General features: G+C 45.6%; 2 protein-coding genes across 3 annotated transcripts in view; one reads left to right on the plus strand and one right to left on the minus strand.

The window, feature by feature from the left end:
• Positions 1-11,497, plus strand: part of KATNAL2 (katanin catalytic subunit A1 like 2) — a 70,196-nt gene extending 58,699 nt beyond the window's left edge. Inside the window, exons 14-16 of one of the 2 annotated variants that reach the window (XM_007659878.3) lie at positions 9,491-9,653; positions 10,571-10,673; positions 11,158-11,497. In XM_007659878.3, coding sequence (XP_007658068.1) covers positions 9,491-9,653; positions 10,571-10,673; positions 11,158-11,297 — 406 coding nt within the window. In that variant the 3' untranslated portion in view covers positions 11,298-11,497. Of the gene's footprint in view, positions 1-8,125; positions 8,320-9,490; positions 9,654-10,570; positions 10,674-11,157 lie in introns of those variants that run through there. The other variant, XR_003757889.2, reaches the window with a different exon arrangement.
• A 1,459-nt stretch (positions 11,498-12,956) lies between these two features.
• HDHD2 (haloacid dehalogenase like hydrolase domain containing 2) overlaps positions 12,957-20,169 on the minus strand; it is a 37,183-nt gene continuing 29,970 nt past the window's right edge. The window contains exons 6-7 of the mRNA XM_001505780.5: positions 19,842-19,905; positions 12,957-15,826 (exon numbers count right to left, since the gene is read on the minus strand). Coding sequence (XP_001505830.1) covers positions 15,723-15,826; positions 19,842-19,905 — 168 coding nt within the window. The 3' untranslated portion in view covers positions 12,957-15,722. The remainder of the gene's footprint in view (positions 15,827-19,841; positions 19,906-20,169) is intronic.

Here is a 20,169-nt window from a genome sequence, read left to right on the forward strand (position 1 = left end):
GTCTGGTGCCCAGCCACCCGGCCACTGCGACCATTAACAAGCATCACCGGTGCCTCAGGCAGACAGCATATTGGGCAAAAAAGAGGGAGGTTCAACCCCAGGGGCCCTGGAAGAGGATTATTCAGCCTGCCTCAGCAGATGAGCTAAGAGGTGGTTTGGGAGGATAAAGAGGATGCCTCTCAGGTTCTCACCAGGATCGTGCGTGGGCGGTTTTTCCAATCTCTTCCTCCCCTCCTGGCCTACTTCTTTTCTTCTTCAATCTCCCCCTCCCTGTCTCCTTCTCTTCTTCCCCATAAGACTCGCCCCTTCGATGCTCCAACCTCAAGTTTGCTCCATTCTCAAAATCAATTGTTGGCTCCTCTGGCCCCCTCTAAGTGGCTAACTGGGACCCCGTTTGCCCACATAAATCCATTTCCCTTTTGGGAGAGCCAGCTTTTTCCCTTCTCACCAACAGGGCCAGGCTCCCTGTCTTTGCCCTCTCAAGAGCCTGGCCTCTTTGGGGTCCACAGGTTGGCCAGGAAAAGAGAAATGCCAACTCATCATGCCATTTCATGTCTAGATAAGCAACAAGATGAAACAAATCACCCAACCCCCTCAATAATAAATGTCGCATCTTCAATATTATCATTTAAGGTAATAGCCATCTAAGACATGTTAAACATGCACCATTAGGGCTAATTTGACCTGCCTTAATTGTTGAGTGTTCATAAACCCATACAGAGGGGTCCAGAGGGAGACGGGATACTTAACTGAGCCATTAAGGCAAATCCTATCTTTAGATGTCTACTTAACAGGCTGCTGATGGGTGATGAAACCAAGGTGTGACTCAAGTCCAAATTGACCCAGCCCCTCCTTGCCTTGTAGCGGCCAATACTAGGTCCGCTCCCATATTATCCCTGGGGAAAGTTAAGCCTCGGGCAGATAATTCCAAATGAAAAAGAAGAAAGTTAGAAGAAAACATTGTGGTAAGATGTTCTTCCTCAAGAGGGAAACTGTGGCATTTGTTAAGCGCTTACTATGTGCCGGGCACTTTACTAAGCGCTGGGGTGGATACGAGCAAATCGGGTTGGACACCGTCTGTCCCACATGGGGCTCACAGTCTTAATACCCATCTTACAAGCTGTGGTAGCTGAGGCCCGGAGAAGTGTCGTGGTTTGCCCAAGGTCACACAGCAGACAGGTGGCAGAGGGGGATTAGAACCCAGGTCCTTTTGACTCCCAAGTCCATACTCTATCCACCAGGCCACGCTTTCTTGAGGTCCGTTCGAAAGCTCGTTTCCCCATAATGTGACTGTAGTCTAGCTAGGAGAGACCCACCCCTTCTCCTTCTGAATTGTGGAATTCTCGGGGACCTCCATCTCTGAACCCAGGGGATGTGATCCATAAGAGCTGACTTGAAGGGCCCCCAAGGCAGTGTCACCTTCTGAATTCTTGGTTATCTGGGGATCTTTCTGAACGAAAGGTTCTGGGGGAAGCTGTTTCCACCCAGGTGTATTCGCTTGGGGCTAGAAGACCAATCTGTGAGCTTTCTTCTTGGCAGACTCCTGGAGTCTGAATTCTGGGATCTGAATTCAGCAAGAAAATGCTGTTGAGCAACGAAGGATGTCTAGCACCGTTCTAGGCCATCACCTTGGCCTCCCGGACTGCACAGAAGACCTCTAGACTGCAAGCTCTTTGTGGGCGGGGAATGTGTCTGTATTACTGTCATATCGTACTCTCCCAAGCGCTTAGTACAGTGCTCTGCACACAGTAAGCGCTCGATAAAACACGAGCGATTGACTCTGCATAGACCAAAATTCTGGGGCCGAGAGTGGCCTAAGCCAAGCCAACCATCGGTGGTCTTTATTTAAGCACTTGGGAGAGAACAGCACAGCGGAGTGGTTAAACACAATCCCTGCCCTCAAGGAGTTTACAGACTAGAGAAGAAGTCGGAGCTGCCCCTTGGCAGCTTTCTGGGTGGGTTTGCTGGGACTTGGGATCCCCTGCTGGTGCCTGGGTCCGCGCAGACCACCGAAAACAACCCAGCTGAGGAGCGGTTCCTGAGGGCTGCCCTGCTTCTTCCTCCTCCCCACCCTATCCCAGCGCAAGCCAACCCAACCCATCCCTAGCTCAGCTCCTTTTCTTTTTCTGGCATTTGTGAAGCGCTTACTAAGTGCCAGGCACTGTACTAAGCACTGGAATAGATACAAGGTTGGACACAGACCATGTCCCAGATGAGGCTCACATTCTGAATCCCCATTTTAAAGATGAGGTAATTGAGGCTCAGAGAAGTAAAGTGACTTGCCCAAGACCACACAGCAGACAAGCGGCAGAGTGGGGATTAGAACCCAGGTCCTTCTGACTCCCAGGCCCATGTTGTCACTGCTAGGCCACACTGCTTTTCCTAGGCCTTACTACTTCTCCTTTACCGCACAAGTCACCTCAAGCCAAAACTGGCTTCCACCAGGCTGATAGCTGCTACTTCACTGGCTAATATAATAATAATAATAATAATAATATTGGTATTTGTTAAGAGCTTACTATGTGCCAGGCCCTGGGGTGGATAAAACCAAATCAAGTTAGACTCAGTTTCTGTCCCATGTGTCCACTGTCCAGCATTCGGATCTATTCATTGTCACTGGAAACACCATAGAATCGACTATTTCGACTATATATTTTGGGGGCAATTTTTACATCAGCACATTTCATAATTTTTTCCAGGCTTTTCATAGCAAATCCTCCTAACATTAATCTTCGGTGTATTTCTTGACTACTAGTTCCTTTCTTATTGATTATGGATCCCAGGAGAGAAAAATTGTCAACTGTTTCAATCTTCTCTCCCTCCACTATGTATGTGTGAAAAATTCCACTTGTCATGATCTATGTTTTCTTGACATTCAATTGCAGGCCCATCTTTTTGCTCTGCTCCTGAACTTTTAATAATAAGCCCTTCCAGTCTTCACGTTCTGCTATTTAGGGTAGTATCATCAGCATAACGAAGGTTGTTTATATTCCTTTCTCCAGTCTTTACTCCCGTTCATCTTCATCCAATCTGGCTTCTCTCATTATGTATTCAGCATAAAGGGTGAACAGATAAGGTGATAAGATGCATCCTTATCTTACATCCTTACTAATGGGAAACCAATCCGTTTCTCCATATTCTGTTCTTATTTCCGTAATTTATTTGTTAATATTAATATCTGTCTCAACTTCTAGACCGTAAAGTCTTGTGTGCAGAGATTGTGTCTGCTATGTTGTTATATATCAGAGAAGCAAGATGGCATAGCGGATAGAGCACGGGCCTGGGAGTCAGAAGGTCATGGGTTCCAATCCCAGCTCTGCCACTTGTCTGCTGTGTGACTTTGGGCAAGTCACTTCACTTATCTGTGCTTCAGTTACCTCATCTGTAAAATGGGGATTGAGACTATGAGCCCCACATGGGACAGGGACCGCATCCAACCCCATTTCCTGGTATTCACCCCAGTGCTTAGAACAGAGCCTGGCTAGAGTAAGTGCTTAATTAATACCATAATTATTATTATATTGTACCCTTCCAAGAGCTTAGTACAGTGCTCTGCACACATTAAGCGCTCAATAAATACGATTGATACTAATCGAACCACCTAAGGACCGCCCAAGAAAGCAGGGCCTCACACTTCTGGGACCCTGTTTTCCAGAAACACCCAGGAGCCAGAGGCAAGCAGCGTGGCTCAGTGGAAAGAACACGGGCTTTGGAGTCAGAGGTCATGGGTTCGAATGCCAGCTCGGCCACTTAGTTGTGTGACTTTGGGCAAGTCACTTAACTTCTCGGTGCCTCAGTTACCTCATCTGTAAAATGGGGATTAAGACTGTAAGCCCCACGTGGGACAACCTGATTCCCCTGTGTCTACCCCAGCGCTTAGAACAGTGCTCGGCACATAGTAAGCGCTTAACAAATACCAACATTATTATTATTATTATTCCTCTCTCCCCCTTGTCCATCTCTGGGCCCCAAACCTTGGATTTTTTGCTCCAGAATTGCTTCAGATAGATTGCCATCCCCCAGCGGGACATTACCTCCGCCATGCAGGCCCAAACCACCTACTTGGGTGTCTCCTCCCCCGGCGGATACTTCCAGAGCACACGGCAACTCCTGAAAATTCTCAGGGGACTTTAGACGAAACTCCAGATCTATGGAGGTGCGAGGGTCTTCCAGCAGACCGGAAACAGAGCCTAACACTGGTTTCCAGGTTTATTATTGCATCCTCAAGCATGGCTGCGAAAGTAAATTGGATCCAACGGGAGCTATTATGCAAGGTTGCTTCACTCCATTGGTAATGGGGAAAGGACTGTTGACTCCTATGAATATTGATGAAGGCCCTTCCTTTCCAAAATCACCTTATCCAGCTCATTCCGCCTGAGGGAATGTTGGGAAGAGGCCGGGCAGCAAGAGCCCGATAAAGCCAAACGATGGTCAGTTATCCACCACCACCACCACTGAAATATCCACTTATTAATGGAACACTTCTTGGGCCAGAAACTTGTGAAATCTAACAGACCAGCACATCTCTTTGGTAACACACACTTAGTAATTTGGTGTGACAATTACATGACATCTACAAGATGCTAAACAGGGTTATACTTACCCTGCGGGGGGGAAAGCGATTTTTGTTGGGCAATTAGTGAAGAATGCTAATCTCCTTTATTTTTATTCCGTGGGGAATCCCCTTGGGAGAAGAGAGGCTGGTGAAGAAAAAATGTGTGGGTTGGTATTTATTTCATATTTATTTGCAAGGCTGAAGTCATCTGTTTTCATACTCAGCAACGGATTTCCTCTTCCAGGTAAAGAAGCTATATAAATACTCCTGCCGCTTTTTATTCCAATAGAGAATCCCGAGGGAAATCTCTAAGGCTTTTGGATTGTGGAATCCAAGAGCTTAATGCACAACCCTGGGGGCAGAGAATGGAGCTAGGGATTTGAGACAGTATTGCAAATGGAGCCTTGAGAGACTCCAAGGCCTGGACCCCTGTTGCAAGAAGATCCTTTAGATGTCTTCCAGGAAAATCGAAGGACTGGGCCTGCAGTAGGCACGGTATTTATTCACAGCCTGCTTTGTGCAGTTCACCGTTCTGGGCAGCAAGGGGAATCGCAAGAGATTAAAACAAGACCTGTGTCCTCAAGGAGGACAGCGGTCAGTAGCGTAGGGGAGAAGGCCATATGAATATGCAGTGAAAATTATAAATAATGATAATAGTAACTGTGGCATTTGTTGAGCGCTTACTACGTGGCAAGAACTGTACTGAGCTCTGGAGTAGAGGCAAGATAATCAGGTCCCACACGATTAAGTAGGAGGGAGAGCAGGTATTGAATCCCCATTTCACAGATCATCAGTCATTTTTATTGAGTGTTTACTTTGTGCAGTGCACTGTACTAAGTGTTTGGGAGAGTACAAGACAACAAAGTCGGTAGACACGTTCCCCGCCCACGAGGAACTTAGAGTCTACAGATGTCAATATAAATAATTTATATAAAATGCAGAAGAGGGAACTGAAGCCCAGAGCTGTTAAGTGGCTTGCCTAAGGTCACCGGCAGACATCTACAGTGCTAGACTCAAGAGACCAACAGATAGACATGCATCCATTTATTATCGTTTGACACCAGAATCATGAATTGGTTAGGGAAGGCTTCATGTAGGAGGTAATGATAATAATAATTATTATGGTATTTGATAAGCACTTACTATGTCCCAAGCACTATTCTGAAGCACTGGGGTAGATACAAGCTAATCAGGTTGAACACAGTCCCTGTCCCACATGGGGCTCAAAGTCTTAATCCCCATTTTACAGATGAGGTAACTGAGGCACAGAGAAGGTAAGCGACTTGCCCGAGGTCCTACAGCGGACAAGTGGCGGAGCCGAGGTTAGACCCACATCCTCTGCCTCCAAAGCCCGTGATCTCGCCACCAGGTAGGATTTGAGTAGAGCTTTGAAGGTGGAAGATGTGATTTGGCCTGCATTTTCTTGAGATAAAATGATAGATGTCCCCTATTCAGGTTCCCAACCCATTCTAGTTAGTAAAGCTCCTTGTGGGCAGGGAATGTGTCTACTCTCCCAAGCGCTTAGTACAGTGCCTTGCACACAGTAAATGCTCAATAAATGCAATTGAGGATTGACTAAGCATTTACGATGTGCTAAGTGATGGGGTAAATACAGGATAATTATAAATGGATCCATTAATCAACAGTATTTATTGGGGGCTTCTTCCCTGCAGAACATCGCATTATAGTGCTTGGGAAAGTACAATGCGACAGAGTTGGTAGAGGAGACACTGAACCAGAAAGACCTTACAGTCTATAGTCTACTGATTGTAAACTCATAAGGGGTGGGATTTTACCTACCAACTCTATTGTACTCTGCCAAAATCTTGAGTGCCCTGCAAGCAATAAATGCTCAATAAATACTATTGATTGGTTGACTTACAATTAGGTCACATTCCACCCGCTCTTAATTTCTTTAGGGGTAAGGGATGGTAGCATTTTAGGGGGCTAGGGAGGCCTACCCAAGTCCCAGCAAGAGGTTGAAAGGGAAATTAGCAGATAAAGACTGGCAAATCTCTGAGGGGAGTAGCAATTGGTCAAGGGAATATTTCTTAGGTTGATTTTAGTGTACCAAAATATAGGATAATTCTTTAGTGTCTTACTTTCATCCTATGTTTCCTTCCTTGCATGACTGTATTCTTATTGATGGCATTAAAAGTGCATTCATCAAGCAGAGCTGCCAGAGAATTTTCTTTGTTTTCAGAGAATTCCGTTTGTTTTGAGGCCACAAGCAGATCTGAGGTAAATCTCCTGCTTTAGGGCATTAGCTGATCAATATAGGCATTATGGAAGGATCTTTTTCTCACCTTTGTTAGCATAACCATCTTTACCCAATGCATTCAGGGATAGGTGCCTTCTTCTGAAGCCAAAGGTTAGGAAGTTAGCAAGAGGGCCCTCTCTATCTTTCAACTACAGCCTGGGTTACTTATGGGGAGAAAGAGCTCCAGTGGAAATTAAAATAGGATGTTAGCCACAGATCTAAAGTCTGTTCTCAGACAATAATAATAATAGTAATTGTGGGATCTGTTAAGCTCTTACTGTGTGCCAGGCACTGTACTAAGTGCTGGGGTGGATACAAGTAAATCAGGTGGCACAAAGTCCCTGTCCCACATGGGGCTCACAGTCTTAATCCCCGTTTTACAGATGAGGTAACTGAGGCCCAGAGAAGTGAAGTGACTCACCCAAGGTCACACACAGCGGACAAGTGGCAGAGCCGGGACTAGAACCCAGGTCCTTCTGATTCCCAGGCCCGTGCTTTCTCCACTAGGAAAGGTTAAGACCTGACTCTAGACCCTTGAGGATGTAGAGCTGGAATGCATTTTAATATTGGGGAATTCTGATTATGGAAATCATTGCTTGGCTGGAGAGACCAGAACAGATGGATTTTAGATCCTGAATATTCCCACTCGCACCCAGGAGGCATCTCGGACCCTTTAAGAAACAAGATGAATTTGTAGTCAAGTAAATGAGCAAGCGTGAAGAGTTTCATCTCCCACTTAGAGATGTTTGCTGGAAACTGCCCTCGGTTCACCCTCTCCTGCACAGTATCGCCACAGACTCCTGACGAGATTATTACCTTAGAAATTTGTGGTTGGTGGAAAAAAGTCCTCTCTGAAATTAAGCAAGCAAATTAAGACCTAAGAAAACCCCATGGAAGGATAAAGTAATCTTTAGTCGTGGAGCTGAGTTCTTCCAGTAGCTTGGGAAATGATTGAGGTAGGAGTTGTCCAGTGCCAACTGGACTTGGTTGTCGTAATAACCAGGTGTCCGGTGAGCCCGTGCAATCTAAGATCAAAGTGGGAGGAATGACGTGGATGATTCAATGAAGAAAGGCACTGTTTTTAAGGTGCCCTGTCCACCCCTTTGTTGGCTTTCTTCGGCTGCCTGACTTTTTTTCGGAATAGTCTGACAGATTCAGAATGAGAAAGCTATAGGTAGAGGGCCTTGACAATGACAGAGGATTCATTGTCGTGGTTCTGACAGCTCATAGAAGTTACCCTCAGCATTCTTACCAAATTATACTTATTTAATCCTCTTCTCCCTCCTTTCCCATCCCCTCCCTTCCTACAGGATGCTGGGCCAGGCTGAATTCAACACAAATTAAACACAGGGTCCTCTCCCTCAGTTTGAAATTTTAAAACTGCCAGCAGAGAAGCAGATATGCATTTGCAGAAATATTCACCGATACACAAACCATTGTGGCAACACTACTGTGTTGAAGAAAACCAATTTGAAATGAATCCTGATCCTGTACACTTTGGGAGGTACGGCAGACCATGAGAGCATTGTTCTAAAGGGCACGCCAGAGAAGCAGTTTGGCTCAATGGAAAGAGCATGGGCTTGGGAGTCAGAGGTTATGGGTTCGAATCCTGGCTCTGCCACTTGGCAGCTGTGTGACTGTGGGCAAGTCACTTAACTTCTCTGAGCCTCAGTCCCCTCATCTGTAAAGCGGGATTAAGACTGTGAGCCTCATGTGGGACAAACTGATGACCCTGTATCTACCCCAGCACTTAGAACAGTGCTCCTCCTCCTCCTCCTCCACTTAGAACAGTGCTCTGCACATAGTAAGCGCTTAACAAATACCAACATTATTATTACTGTTTTGAAAAAAAGCAGTTTGAAATGAATCCTGATCCTGTACACTTTGGGAAGTACAGCAGACCACTAGAGCCTTGTTCTAAAGGGCACACCAGTGTAATGGTGAACGTTCCAGACAAGGTGTCTAATATTTGAATTTGGGACCGTAAGTGGAATGACGAGATCTTCTTTTTTGCCTGTTGAAAGCATGTTGAAAACAGTTTGGCATACCTCCTTATTTATGTGTTTTTTAAATTTCCTTTCTTGGCTTTTGCCTCATTCCTAGGACATGACCAGATATCCCACTCCAGTGTTTGATCGCCACTGTCGAACCACTCTGCCTGGGCTGTTGAATAACTGTAAAAGCAGGAAGCAAGTTCCTGCAGGGGTCAATCAATCAATCAAGCAATCGTATTTAACAATCAAGCAATCATATTTATGGAGTACTGTGTGCAGACCACTGTACTAAGCGCTTGGGAGAGTACAACAGTGGCTTAGTGGATAGAGCACGGGCCTGGGAGTTGGAAGGACCTGGGTTCTAATCCCAGCTCCACCACTTATCTGCTGTGTGACCTTGGGCAAGTCACTTAACTGCTCTGTGCCTCGTTTCCCTCATCTGCAAAATGGGGGTGAAGACCGTGAGCCCGATGTGGGACAGGGACTGGTTCCAGCCTGATTAACCCAGTGCTTAGAACAATGCTTACAAGCACTTAACAAGTACCATTATTATTATTCCAATATACCAGAGATGCTAGACGTGTCCCCGGCCCAGAACGACCTTTCTGTCTAGAATCGTCGTGTTGTCTGAACATCCTTAAATTCAGGGCACCTCTTCCGCCGCCGTCTCTGCTGTTTCAGGGAGTTAGATTATGCAATGCTGCGGCGCCTGGAGAAGAGGATTCTGGTGGATCTCCCAAACCAAGAGGCCAGGCAGGCGATGATCCGTCACTGGCTGCCCCCGCTGAGCAACAGCCGAGGAGTGGAGCTCCGGACGGAGTTGGAATATCCCTTGCTTGGCCAGGTGAACGAAAACCTCACGGTACCAGGGTGACCGCAGCCCTGGGAATACCCAGGTGCCAGCAAGCTCCCAGGTCATTTTGAGTAAGGTCGCGCTTTGGTCCCCACTGTTCAGGTGTTTTAAAGGAGTATAAGCCTGGGCAGATCCCAAGGGGACAGTGTAAACTCGCTGTAGGCAGGGAATGTGTCTGTTTATTGTTGTAGTGTACTCTCCCAAGCGCTGAGTACAGTGCTCTGCACATAGTAAGCGCTCAATAAATATGATTGAATTAGTGAATGTATAGCAGGGGGATGGATAAGGCAGCCTAGAGGTCTCTCCCATCTCTGATTTCTCTTCACATCCATGTAGCCTCTAGACTGTAAGCTCCTTGTCGGAAGGGAACGTGTCTACCAGCTCTCTGGTACCCTTCTAGGCGCTTAACACGGTGCTCTGCAACCCAGTAAGAGGTCAGTAAATACCATCGATTGAGGTGTGCTAAGGCCGTGACTTGCCTGCTTTTATTGGCTCCTAGTTCAACCTCAACAGCTTAGATTTTCCTCATTTTACACAAGGGTGGGTGAGACAGCAACATCCTTCTCCCGGAGTGTTTTTCTCTTATTTTGCAAAACCCCCATTTTCTCTGCCTAATGCTGGAAATAGAACTTCTCCACTACAGCATCATCCATCCATCCAATCAAATGGTATTTATCGAATGCTTACTACGTGCGGAGCACCGTGCTAAGCGCTTGGGAGAGTACATTACCACAGAATTAGCAGACACGTTCCCTCCCCGTAACGGACTCAGTCTAGAGGAGAGGGCAGGGAAAGGGGGCTCTCTGAGGTGAAAAATCCAAGTGGCGGAATCGGCCGTGAGGCCCGGTTGGCTCCAAACCAGGGCGATCCGACTGCCCAGCTAACGTATTGTCTCGTTCTCGCCCCAGGAGACAGAAGGCTACTCCGGCTCTGATATTAAGCTGGTCTGCAAAGAAGCAGCCATGCGGCCTGTGAGGAAAATCTTCAATGCCCTTGAAAAGCATCATTCAGGTAATTTTTGACCTCGGAAACAACCTTCTTCGGTTTAGTTTAATAGTCCAAATTGGGACAGCAGGTGGAGCTGATCCTCCACCCACGGAAAGAGCTTTTCTACCGGCAACGCGTTTCAGGCTCATCCCCGTGATCGCTGCTGGTCTTGGATCACCGGGGCCTTTAGACTAGAAATTCCTCGGGGTCCCGGGCTCTGATTTCTTTGGAACACTCTATTTGTCTTGCCGGTCTGGGTCCATTTAAGGCGCTACCTAAAAATTCAATAATATGTTGATAAAGATACATTTAGGTCACATTTCTCGGCTGGGATTTCAGGGTTCCCTCTTGAGCCTGTTCAATCTCACATTAAGAATTTTGTTTCCAGCTCTACTCCGTTGCATTAACCATTAGGTATGCTGCATTATGCATTGTCTTGAGAGAACGTCTATTAGCTCTGCGAAAGAATCGATCAAGAGCAGGTCGATTTTTTTTTTTTTTAATGTAGCCGGCAGTGATTTACCCGCAATCCAGCTGGACACAGTGACTACAGCCGACTTTCTGGATGTGATAGCTCACACCAAACCTTCCGCCAAGAATTTAACTCAGAAATACACAGCCTGGCAAAGAGAATTTGAATCGGTCTGATACAGGTCTTGACCATCCAGCTAAGGAGCGCCCGTGGGGCTTTGGATAGTTTTGACATGTGGAGGAGTGAAACCGTAATTTATTTTGGGGGGAAAATTTATTTTTGCTTTAGAAAACTTGAATTTCCCTGTGATACCTCTGAGATGAACTTTTAATTTTCCCTAATAAATTGCAAGATACTATAGTATTCAGTTAACCGAGCCTGTGTGGTCAGTCTTAATGCGATGGAAAGCTTTAGTTTCTTGGCATGTTGTCGTCTTCCGTATTCTTCATTTTGAGTTTGGGGTCCTTTTATTCTGAGGAGAAAGAGGGTCCAAGAAACCAGGAAATAGAAAAGGGGGTGTGTTTACCTGCCACAACACCCTACCCTGTGGGAAAACCGCTAGCTTTTGTGACTGACAGCCTGATACCCAGTTTGATGCCGCACAGGCACCAACAAAAAGGTCATTCATTCCTCTTCTGAATGAAATTCAGCATTTTGTAAGGGCACCTATTGTCAGCTCTGTGTATTAGTCATGCCTTTTATCCCGTATTTAACTTGATCAGCGGATCATGGAGAGCCAAAGCATATCTGATCGTATCTTCCTTGGCCTATCTCCACTTAGATGCCCCACCACCTCCTAAAAATATAGTAATTGTCCAAAAAGTTAATGTTAATGTTGGTATTTGTTAAGCGCTTACTATGTGCCGAGCACAGTTCTAAGCGCTGGGGTAGACATAGGGGAATCAGGTTGTCCCACATGGGGCTCACAGTCTTAATCCCCATTTTACAGATGAAGGAACTGAGGCACAGAGAAGTTAAGTGACTTGCCCACAGTCACACAGCCAAGTGGCAGAGCTGGGATTCGAACTCATGAGCCCTGACTCCAAAGCCCGTGCTCTTTCCACTGAGCCATGCTGCTTCTCCAAAAGTTGATCTTCCCTCCACCCACGAGAGCTCCCTCACTCTCAGGAGTATCACTAGCCTCGTGACCAAGGAGTCTTCAGACTCCTCTCACCTTCATGTCCGTGTTCTTCCATTTCTTCCTTTAAGATATTTTTCTTTTATATCCACCCTTTCTTTTCATTCTGGCAGTCCCAGCTCTGCTCCACTTCTAACCAACTCTCAGCAGGATTAGTGTCTCAGCCTCTCTCGCTTCCATTCTATCCCACCCAAAGGCTCCATGTAACTTCTTCAAGAATAATTTCATCACTTGTCCCCTTAAAACAATGAAAAGATTTCCAAGAACCACCCCCTACCCAACCACTATCATTCAGACAAAGGCCTCCCCTCTCACCTCCACATTCTCTCCCTCCTACCTCCAAGCATTTCCTCTCCATCCTGTCTGGTCTCGCTCATTTTCGATGCAGGCTTCTTGAGGGGCAGCTTTCCACTTCTCGTGTAATTTCTCAATCCCTATTCTCAATCCCTCAGCTCAGTTAATGACAATGAGCTGACTTAGTTGGGATCCAGTTTTGTTAAAAATACCCTTTGGCCCCAAATTATTTTGGAATGGCGCTGCCCCAGTCGGTAACAGGCGGATCTAAAATCACGGCTGCAAAACAGGGCTTTAAGCACCTAGCCCTCAGTATTTCCTTTGGCAGAAAATAGAACACTTCACCCAAGTCCCCGAGTACCCCAGAGATAATTAGAAGACAATAATGTGAAGATACTCAAAATTAGGTCCTTAACTATTTGCTTTTATTTAAATTACAGTAGATAACTTAAGCACACGAGCAACCAAATTAAGGAAAAAAGAGGTAGGTACAGAGGTGGTACATTGATTTAAGCCTACAAACTGATACGAAGTCGACAGAATCGATATGTAAATCGACCCAGCCATGATTCCTCCCTCCAACCCTGTAGGGCTATTTAGATGCACAGTCAATTGTATTATTGTGTGCAGAGCACTATGTAACAATATAACAGTTGGTAGACACATTTCCTGCCCATAATGAGCTGACAGTCTAGAGTTTACAATTAAATTACCCTAATAAATTTTAGATTCCTAGCATCCATTTGGGAACCAGCCGCAATGTTAAAATACCCATCGTAGAATCTCCGGGCTGGAAGGGACCTCCGATGGGCCCCTAGCCCCACTGCCAGCTCCTAGCAGGTTTACACCTAAATCATCACATTCAAATACCCGATAATATCTCTCCTCTGAAGTCTCCGGCAAAGGAGGTTTTAGTCTTCTGTAGCCATATATTCAGAGGGCTCACAATCCCCTTGGAAAGTCTTCCTATTAGCTCACTTAAGTCCCTCTGACTGCAGTCAAATGTCCCAACTGGATATGGGGGAAAAGCTGCACCCCCACCCCACCCCACTGACAGCCACCTATTGGAATGGCTTCGGTGTCACCCTTCCAATCTGCTCACCTCCAGCCAGAATCTCGTTTCGATCCACGTCCCTCCCTTTATAGGAAGGAATCTTGAGCAGTGTCCAATCCTAATACGCATAATGCGGAAGTACCTGGACCCTTCTCCCCTCCCACCCCCACCTCCCCGCCCCACTTCAAGGTGGCAAACAAGCTGATACTTCCTTCTTTTTTGAAGAAAAACAAAAAACCCCACAAAGGCTTTTGGCCTCTTCCCCCAAATCCCTTTACATCTATGATTTGTTAAAGAAAGGCCTGGACAGAGTTTTTGTTTACCAACAGAGCAGACTTTAAGAACCATGCTCCTCCTGAGACCAGAGACTAACAGAGCAGTTCCTTTGGAGAGGTTCTCGTCCCCCATTCAGTTGGCCGGTTGACCCTATGAGTAAATGAAGTTCCTCTCTGCCTCATCCTTTTCCGGCCATGGACTTGTCCAGGACTGTTGACCAAAAATAGGTCCTAAGCTAACCAACCCTCTTTTCCAAACCCACTCCAGGAGTCCCACATGGGCATCCCTGTCCAGTGTCCTAAGAACCTTTTAAACATCCTCAGGGTTGAGAGAGACTTTTGGTGGCCCTTCTCTCTGTACTTCGGAATGTGGGTTGGAGTGATTTGATCTGCTCGAGAGTGAAAGGTGGGAGGTGAAGGAAGGGGATGGTGCAGTTATATCTCTTTCTGCCCTGAATGCAAAGGCAACCGTGATGTGATTCCACGCTCAGAAGCTTGGGACAATCAAGGAGCCCTCTTTCCCTTGCAGATTCACCGGACCTCGATACTGTGATAAACTCATTTCATAAAGCTGTGTCTTTCTCCAAGACCAGGATGGTTCTCTGAACAAGTATCCAAACTTGTAGCTCATTAACACCAACTAGACTTTCCATAAGGTGAATGCTACGATTATATTCTAATAATTTAATGCCCAAGAGCCCTGTAAAACAACTGCCAAGGACTTGGATTATCACTGTATGCAAATGTGCTCGGAAAATCATTACCGAGTCAGTCCCCTTTTCATTTTGGCGGATTGAACGTGCGGAGGAAGAATGATCCGTGCTAAACAATGAGAATTCCTCTTTACAGCTGTACTAACCGAGTACATAAAAGCTTGAATTTGTCCCAATAGCTTCTAAAAGATTTTTCCCATAGTGTGAGAGGGAAAAATAATGAAATCTTGCAAATGTACAGCTAATAGGACCCCGGTGGACACTAACTTCAAAAATGTATGGTCTATAAGACATTAAGGGCTTGATTTTAGTTTCTGCACTGTTCCTGTTAATAACAATGTCTAATTAAAACATCTGTAAAATACTGATAGTTTTAATTTTACATAAAATTTCCAAAACAACTGTTACCCAGTATAATAGGTATCTACAATGAATAGGTTATTAATGGTAATATTATTTTAAATTAAAATCAGGTTCTAAATTTAAATTAGTCATCTCTGGCTAATGAAGAGAAAAAGAAGTCACTCGTGTTGGGAATAATACAGTAGATAATCTAGTTTTCAGCATCCATTAAAGCAAATTTCCTTGATCGCTTGGTCTAAAAATTAATTCAGTTTCCCTTCTAGATTGCTTTGTTTGGCACATTTGATAGATTCTACAGTTGTACTCAATATTAAAAGCTACTCCTCGATACACCTTTCAGTGTGTTCTTTCATAATTAAAAAAAACCTTCTATTTCAGTCACAATCCCAGCGCCTTCCCTTTACCCCCACCCTGGCCCAAAGCAGCAGTGAAATACATCGCCAAACTTTCACCCTGTGGTGGATTAACTCTTCTGCTGCTGTCTGACCTGATGAATATTTTATGAGAACTACCCCCAAAATCTCAGCTTTTCCTTATTTTAGACTACACCTTCTTTAGCATAAAAAACACGAAGAATTAGTTGGACCTGGTGACTGGATGCATTTCAATATTTTTGCTCTAAATAGAAGCCAATAAAGGTTGGTTAAATGTGATCACATATGTGTCTGGGTGTGGTTTTTTTTTTTTCTGGGCGTTCAATTTTGACAGCTTATTCCTGAAACATCACAATTCAATTTCAAGTTTGTGCAGATTCCCATTATCCCTCATACTAGATTCTGCAAGATGTGGTCCACAGCTTGAGGGAAACTCTCACAGGTTAAATAGGGTGGTGGATTAATTTTATCTTCATCTGCTGCTCGGTATTTTCCTGGAATGAACAGAAGCACAGTTAACAAAGACCCCGTTCAAAAGCATCCGAGTCGCCCCGGAATGTTTCCGTCCAGTTACAGGACACCCAGAGGGTCACCATCTCCCAAAGTTACCATCACAAAGCCTTCCTGAGGCGCTTCGGAATCCCCACCACCAATTTCCCTGACTAACTGGATTATCCCACTGCCACAGATGGAACTGGCTCATGTGGGAGCTGACTGTTGGAAGCTGTTAGAAAATATTTCAAGTTGCTATAGCAACTCTGTTCGATCACTCAGGCTAAAGGAAACTGGAAACGCAGAACACCCTTCCCACCTCCCTTTTTTCATGGCATTGGTTAAGCGGGTACAATGTGCCAGGTACTGTACTAAGTGCTGGCGTAGATTCAAGCTAATCATGTTAGACCCAGTCCATAAGGGGCTCACAGTATTTAATCCCCACTTTACAAATGAGGTAACTGAGGTACAGAGAAGTTAAATGACTTGTCCAAGGTCACACAACAGACAACTGGCAGAGCTGGGGTTAGAAACCAGGTCCTTCTGACTCCCAGGCCCGTGCTTTATCCACTAGGTCATGCTGCTTCTCTGAAAACAGTTATCAATACAACATTACATCACCGGGCAAAACTGGCTCCACTCCCCACTGGCCTCTCTGGGACTTTTCAATCAGAAGCCCAGATCCTGAAAAGCAAAGGCAGAGCTGTGCTTCCCTGAAAGCCACATTGTGCGGGGATCTTGTAAGAGAGAGAAGGAGAGGGAAGGAAGAAAAGGAAGGGAAGGGAGGAGAGTATGAAGGACAAGGAAAGAGGAAAGAGGAGGGAGAGAATGGCTAAAAACTAGAAGCAGCAAAAAGAGACAAGAGGGGAAGAGGAGGGCCCCGGGGAGATTACAGACAGAAAGGGGATATGGTTTGGGGAGAGGCTCCATGAAGTTTAAGGACTAGAAGGTGGGGCTGGGGGGTGAGAGAGAGAATGAGAAAGGGAAATGTAGATGAGGAAGAGAGAAGGAAGAAAAACGAAGGGAGGAGAGTGTGAAGGACAGGGCAAAAGGGAAGGAAAGAATGGCTGCAAACTAGAAGAACCAAAAAGAGATAAAAAGGGAAGAGCAGGACTTGGGGGAAATGAGAGAAAGAAAGGGGGTAAGAATTGGAGAGAGGCTCCATGAAGTTTAAAGAATCGAAGGTAATAATATTGATAATAATATTTGCTAAGCACTTACTATGTGCCAGACACTGAACTAAGCACTGGGGTGGATACGAGCAAATCAAGATGGACACAGTCCCTATCCCAAGTGGGGTTCACAGTCTCAATCCCCATTTTATAGATGAGGAAACAGACACAGAGAAGTGAAGTGACTTGCCCAGGATCACGCAGCAGACAAGTGGCGGAGTCGGAATTATAACTCATGACCTTCTGAATCTGAGGCCCTTGCTCTATCCACTAGGCCAAACTGCTTCTCTTGGTGAGGTTGGGGGGTGAGAGAGAGAAACAGTGAGTGGGAGAGAGACAGAGAGGGCACAAGGAAAGAGAAGAATCATGCAGCAGAGAAAAAGAAAACAAGAGAGAAAAAGAGAGACATCAATCCTGAGGGGGCCAGAGAAACAAGGTCAGTCGCAGAAGGATGGGCAAGAAAGCAGAGTCAGATAATGGAGAAAGGAAGAAAAAGACAGACCAACCAACAAAACCGTTGAAGAACATAAGAGGTGGGGAGGAAAGTGAAAGATTTACAGAAAGAGAGGAAAAGGGGCAGGGCTGAATGGGGAAATGCACGATCTAACTTGGGCAAAGATTGGGCATTTATGTGAGCTAAATGCAATCCACTTCTCTCGTCTCCTCTGGCACATCTGTAACATTAAAAAACCATCTCATGTCCCTAGTACGAGCAGCAACACCTGCTTGGAGGTTTTTATCAAATTTAAAAGTGGCAAAAGACTCTGTATCTGACAGTATGTTGTTAAGCTGCTTCGCACGGGCGGATGTTCCTCTGCCATTAACTAAAATGTGGTCATTAGTTGTGATCTTAACCCTGGGCCAATGCAGCAATTTCCTGGACTGGTGACTGATGAGTTTGGCTAATTTTTTGGTTTACCTTGGCCCAACTTTGAAAAAGACAGCAACCCCCTATGGTTTTCAGAGGCTCACACACCGCTAAGCGGAATGAGAAGCCAGAGACCCAAAGGAGGCCTGTCTTGTAAGTAGAAGGTGTGAGTTGTCTTGGGAAAGTAATTTTCCATATTTATAAATTCTACAGTGAATTTTAGGTTGTTTTTAAAGTTTGAACAACCTGGGCAATCAGGGCCCCGGTGATTTAAAGGGAGGATTTTTCAGCTTATTTGTCTGAGAACTGCTGGTTCGCCCAGGGCCCTGGTCTGATCCAAGTTCAAATGAACCCGTTCAACTTGTTTCAATGACACCCCAAGGCTCCTTTTAGAGTCTATTTTATTCTTCAAGGCTAACCCTAGGACAGCTTTACAACCAAGTGTCATTGTTCCTGGAACCAGTTAACACAATAATAATACCCTGAATTTTTTCTTTTCCTTTTTGTTTTTCCAAAGGGCTTCCAAATCAATGACCTCAATTCATCCCCACAATACTCCTGTGAAGTCAGGGAGAGACAGTTGTGATTATTATTATTTTGTTATGCCCTTTTGAGGAATGAGGAAACTGAGACATGGAAAGCCTAAACGATCTGCCTGAGGCCACACAGAATCGATGCCAGTGGTAGAGCTTTGTCTAGATTCTACCTTCTAACCCCATGCTCTTTCTACTAGGCAATCTAATCTAATAGAGCAGATTCGAATCCAGGCTCTCCCCGCCCCAAACCTGACTCTGGAGAATGCTTTTATTTTTCTTAAGCGATAAAGGATGCTGCTCTGATCCTTGGTGGGAGGAGGATGGGCTGGTAAACTCACTTTTTGAGGGTGTTATTTTTGGTTCTTAAATGGTCAGCCATATACGACTCCTGCACCCTTGGGCAACAAGGACAGTGAATTTTGCTACATTTTCTTACACAAATTTGGTAATTTGGGAGCTATTTTCCTTCCCCGATCCCAGGGTATGTCTTTTGGTCCTGCGAGTAAGAGTTGTGATCTCTAAGAGTATCCTTGCGTTTTGAATTTCCGCCGTTAGCGAAGTCCACATCAATCAGATCGTTAAGTTGTCTCGGTATCACTTTAGGTGACTGGGCAAAGAGGAGATCTATCCTCTAGGCCTCCGACTGAAACATTAATCCACACCTTTGTTTCATCTGGGCTTAATTACAATTCTTCATTTGACAGGCTGCCTGCTGTCATCCGTCAACACGTGCTGCCAGTCTCTTGTTGTAGTGGAAACTAATGATCTTTTCCTAATCTAATGAAAAGACCCCACAAGAAATTCACCTGCTGAGTCTGACGCTAAAATCGCTCCCCAAGCTTTGCTGAATGTGTGCCGATTCATTCGCGGTTTCATTTCACTAGATCCCGTTGCATTTGATATTACCGGGCTTCGGGATTAGGACTCCTAACAATTCCCAAATGGACGGGATCCCCTCACTCGGTTTGAACAACAGGCTCAAAGGCAGGAGAGGCTAGAAAGAAAACATTACTGCTGTCGTTAAAAACCCTGAAAACCAGATGATATTTGGCCTGTTCACCTGGCCATGGGTGGAAAGGTGGTTTCGCCTTTTTTGATAGGCTGAATAGAAATTCAAGGGATTAACCGTATTGCTGCACCTGCAAATTTACCTCCTCCATTACCCCTAGTTTCTCTAAATATCCCAGCTGTTGCTATATTCACCATCGGTGGGCTCTTCAATTTGGCATGGTACCTAGGTGGCGGTCTCAGTTCCTAAACAGAAGGTTGCTATCCTTTTGGGCCTCCGGAGGATTTCATTTCCATTCTCAGACCCGAGGAGAATCGGAGCCAAGCCTCGGCGCTTTGCCATTTCTGCCTAAAGCTCATTCCGGGATCCGCTGCTCTCCTCCCCACCTGCTCTGGGGGTTGGCCAACTGCGGGGGAAGAGGGGGACACTCACCGGTCTTCACTAAGATTCCAAGCATGCCGACGTTCTGGGCGCCTCCGACGTCATCCCTGCAGTCCTGGGGGCAGAAAGAGGAATACATTTAGTCCACCACCGTTACGGATGATCGGCTGCTCGGCTAAAACCGATCCCCCACCTAACTAGAAAATGCCAGAGTGGAAAACCACGGGAAACCTGGCCATCGGGTTTAGAGGGTATGGGGGAAGCAGAGCAATACATGACTTCTGAGCATTTACTGCAAGATTCCTCCCAACAGCCTTATTTTCCATTAGTTCCCTGCACCCTAAATCGTCTAAACCTGCCAACTCCACCTCTAACACTT

Source organism: Ornithorhynchus anatinus, chromosome 3 (genome assembly GCF_004115215.2).
Source record: "Ornithorhynchus anatinus isolate Pmale09 chromosome 3, mOrnAna1.pri.v4, whole genome shotgun sequence".
Classification (NCBI taxonomy): domain Eukaryota; kingdom Metazoa; phylum Chordata; class Mammalia; order Monotremata; family Ornithorhynchidae; genus Ornithorhynchus; species Ornithorhynchus anatinus.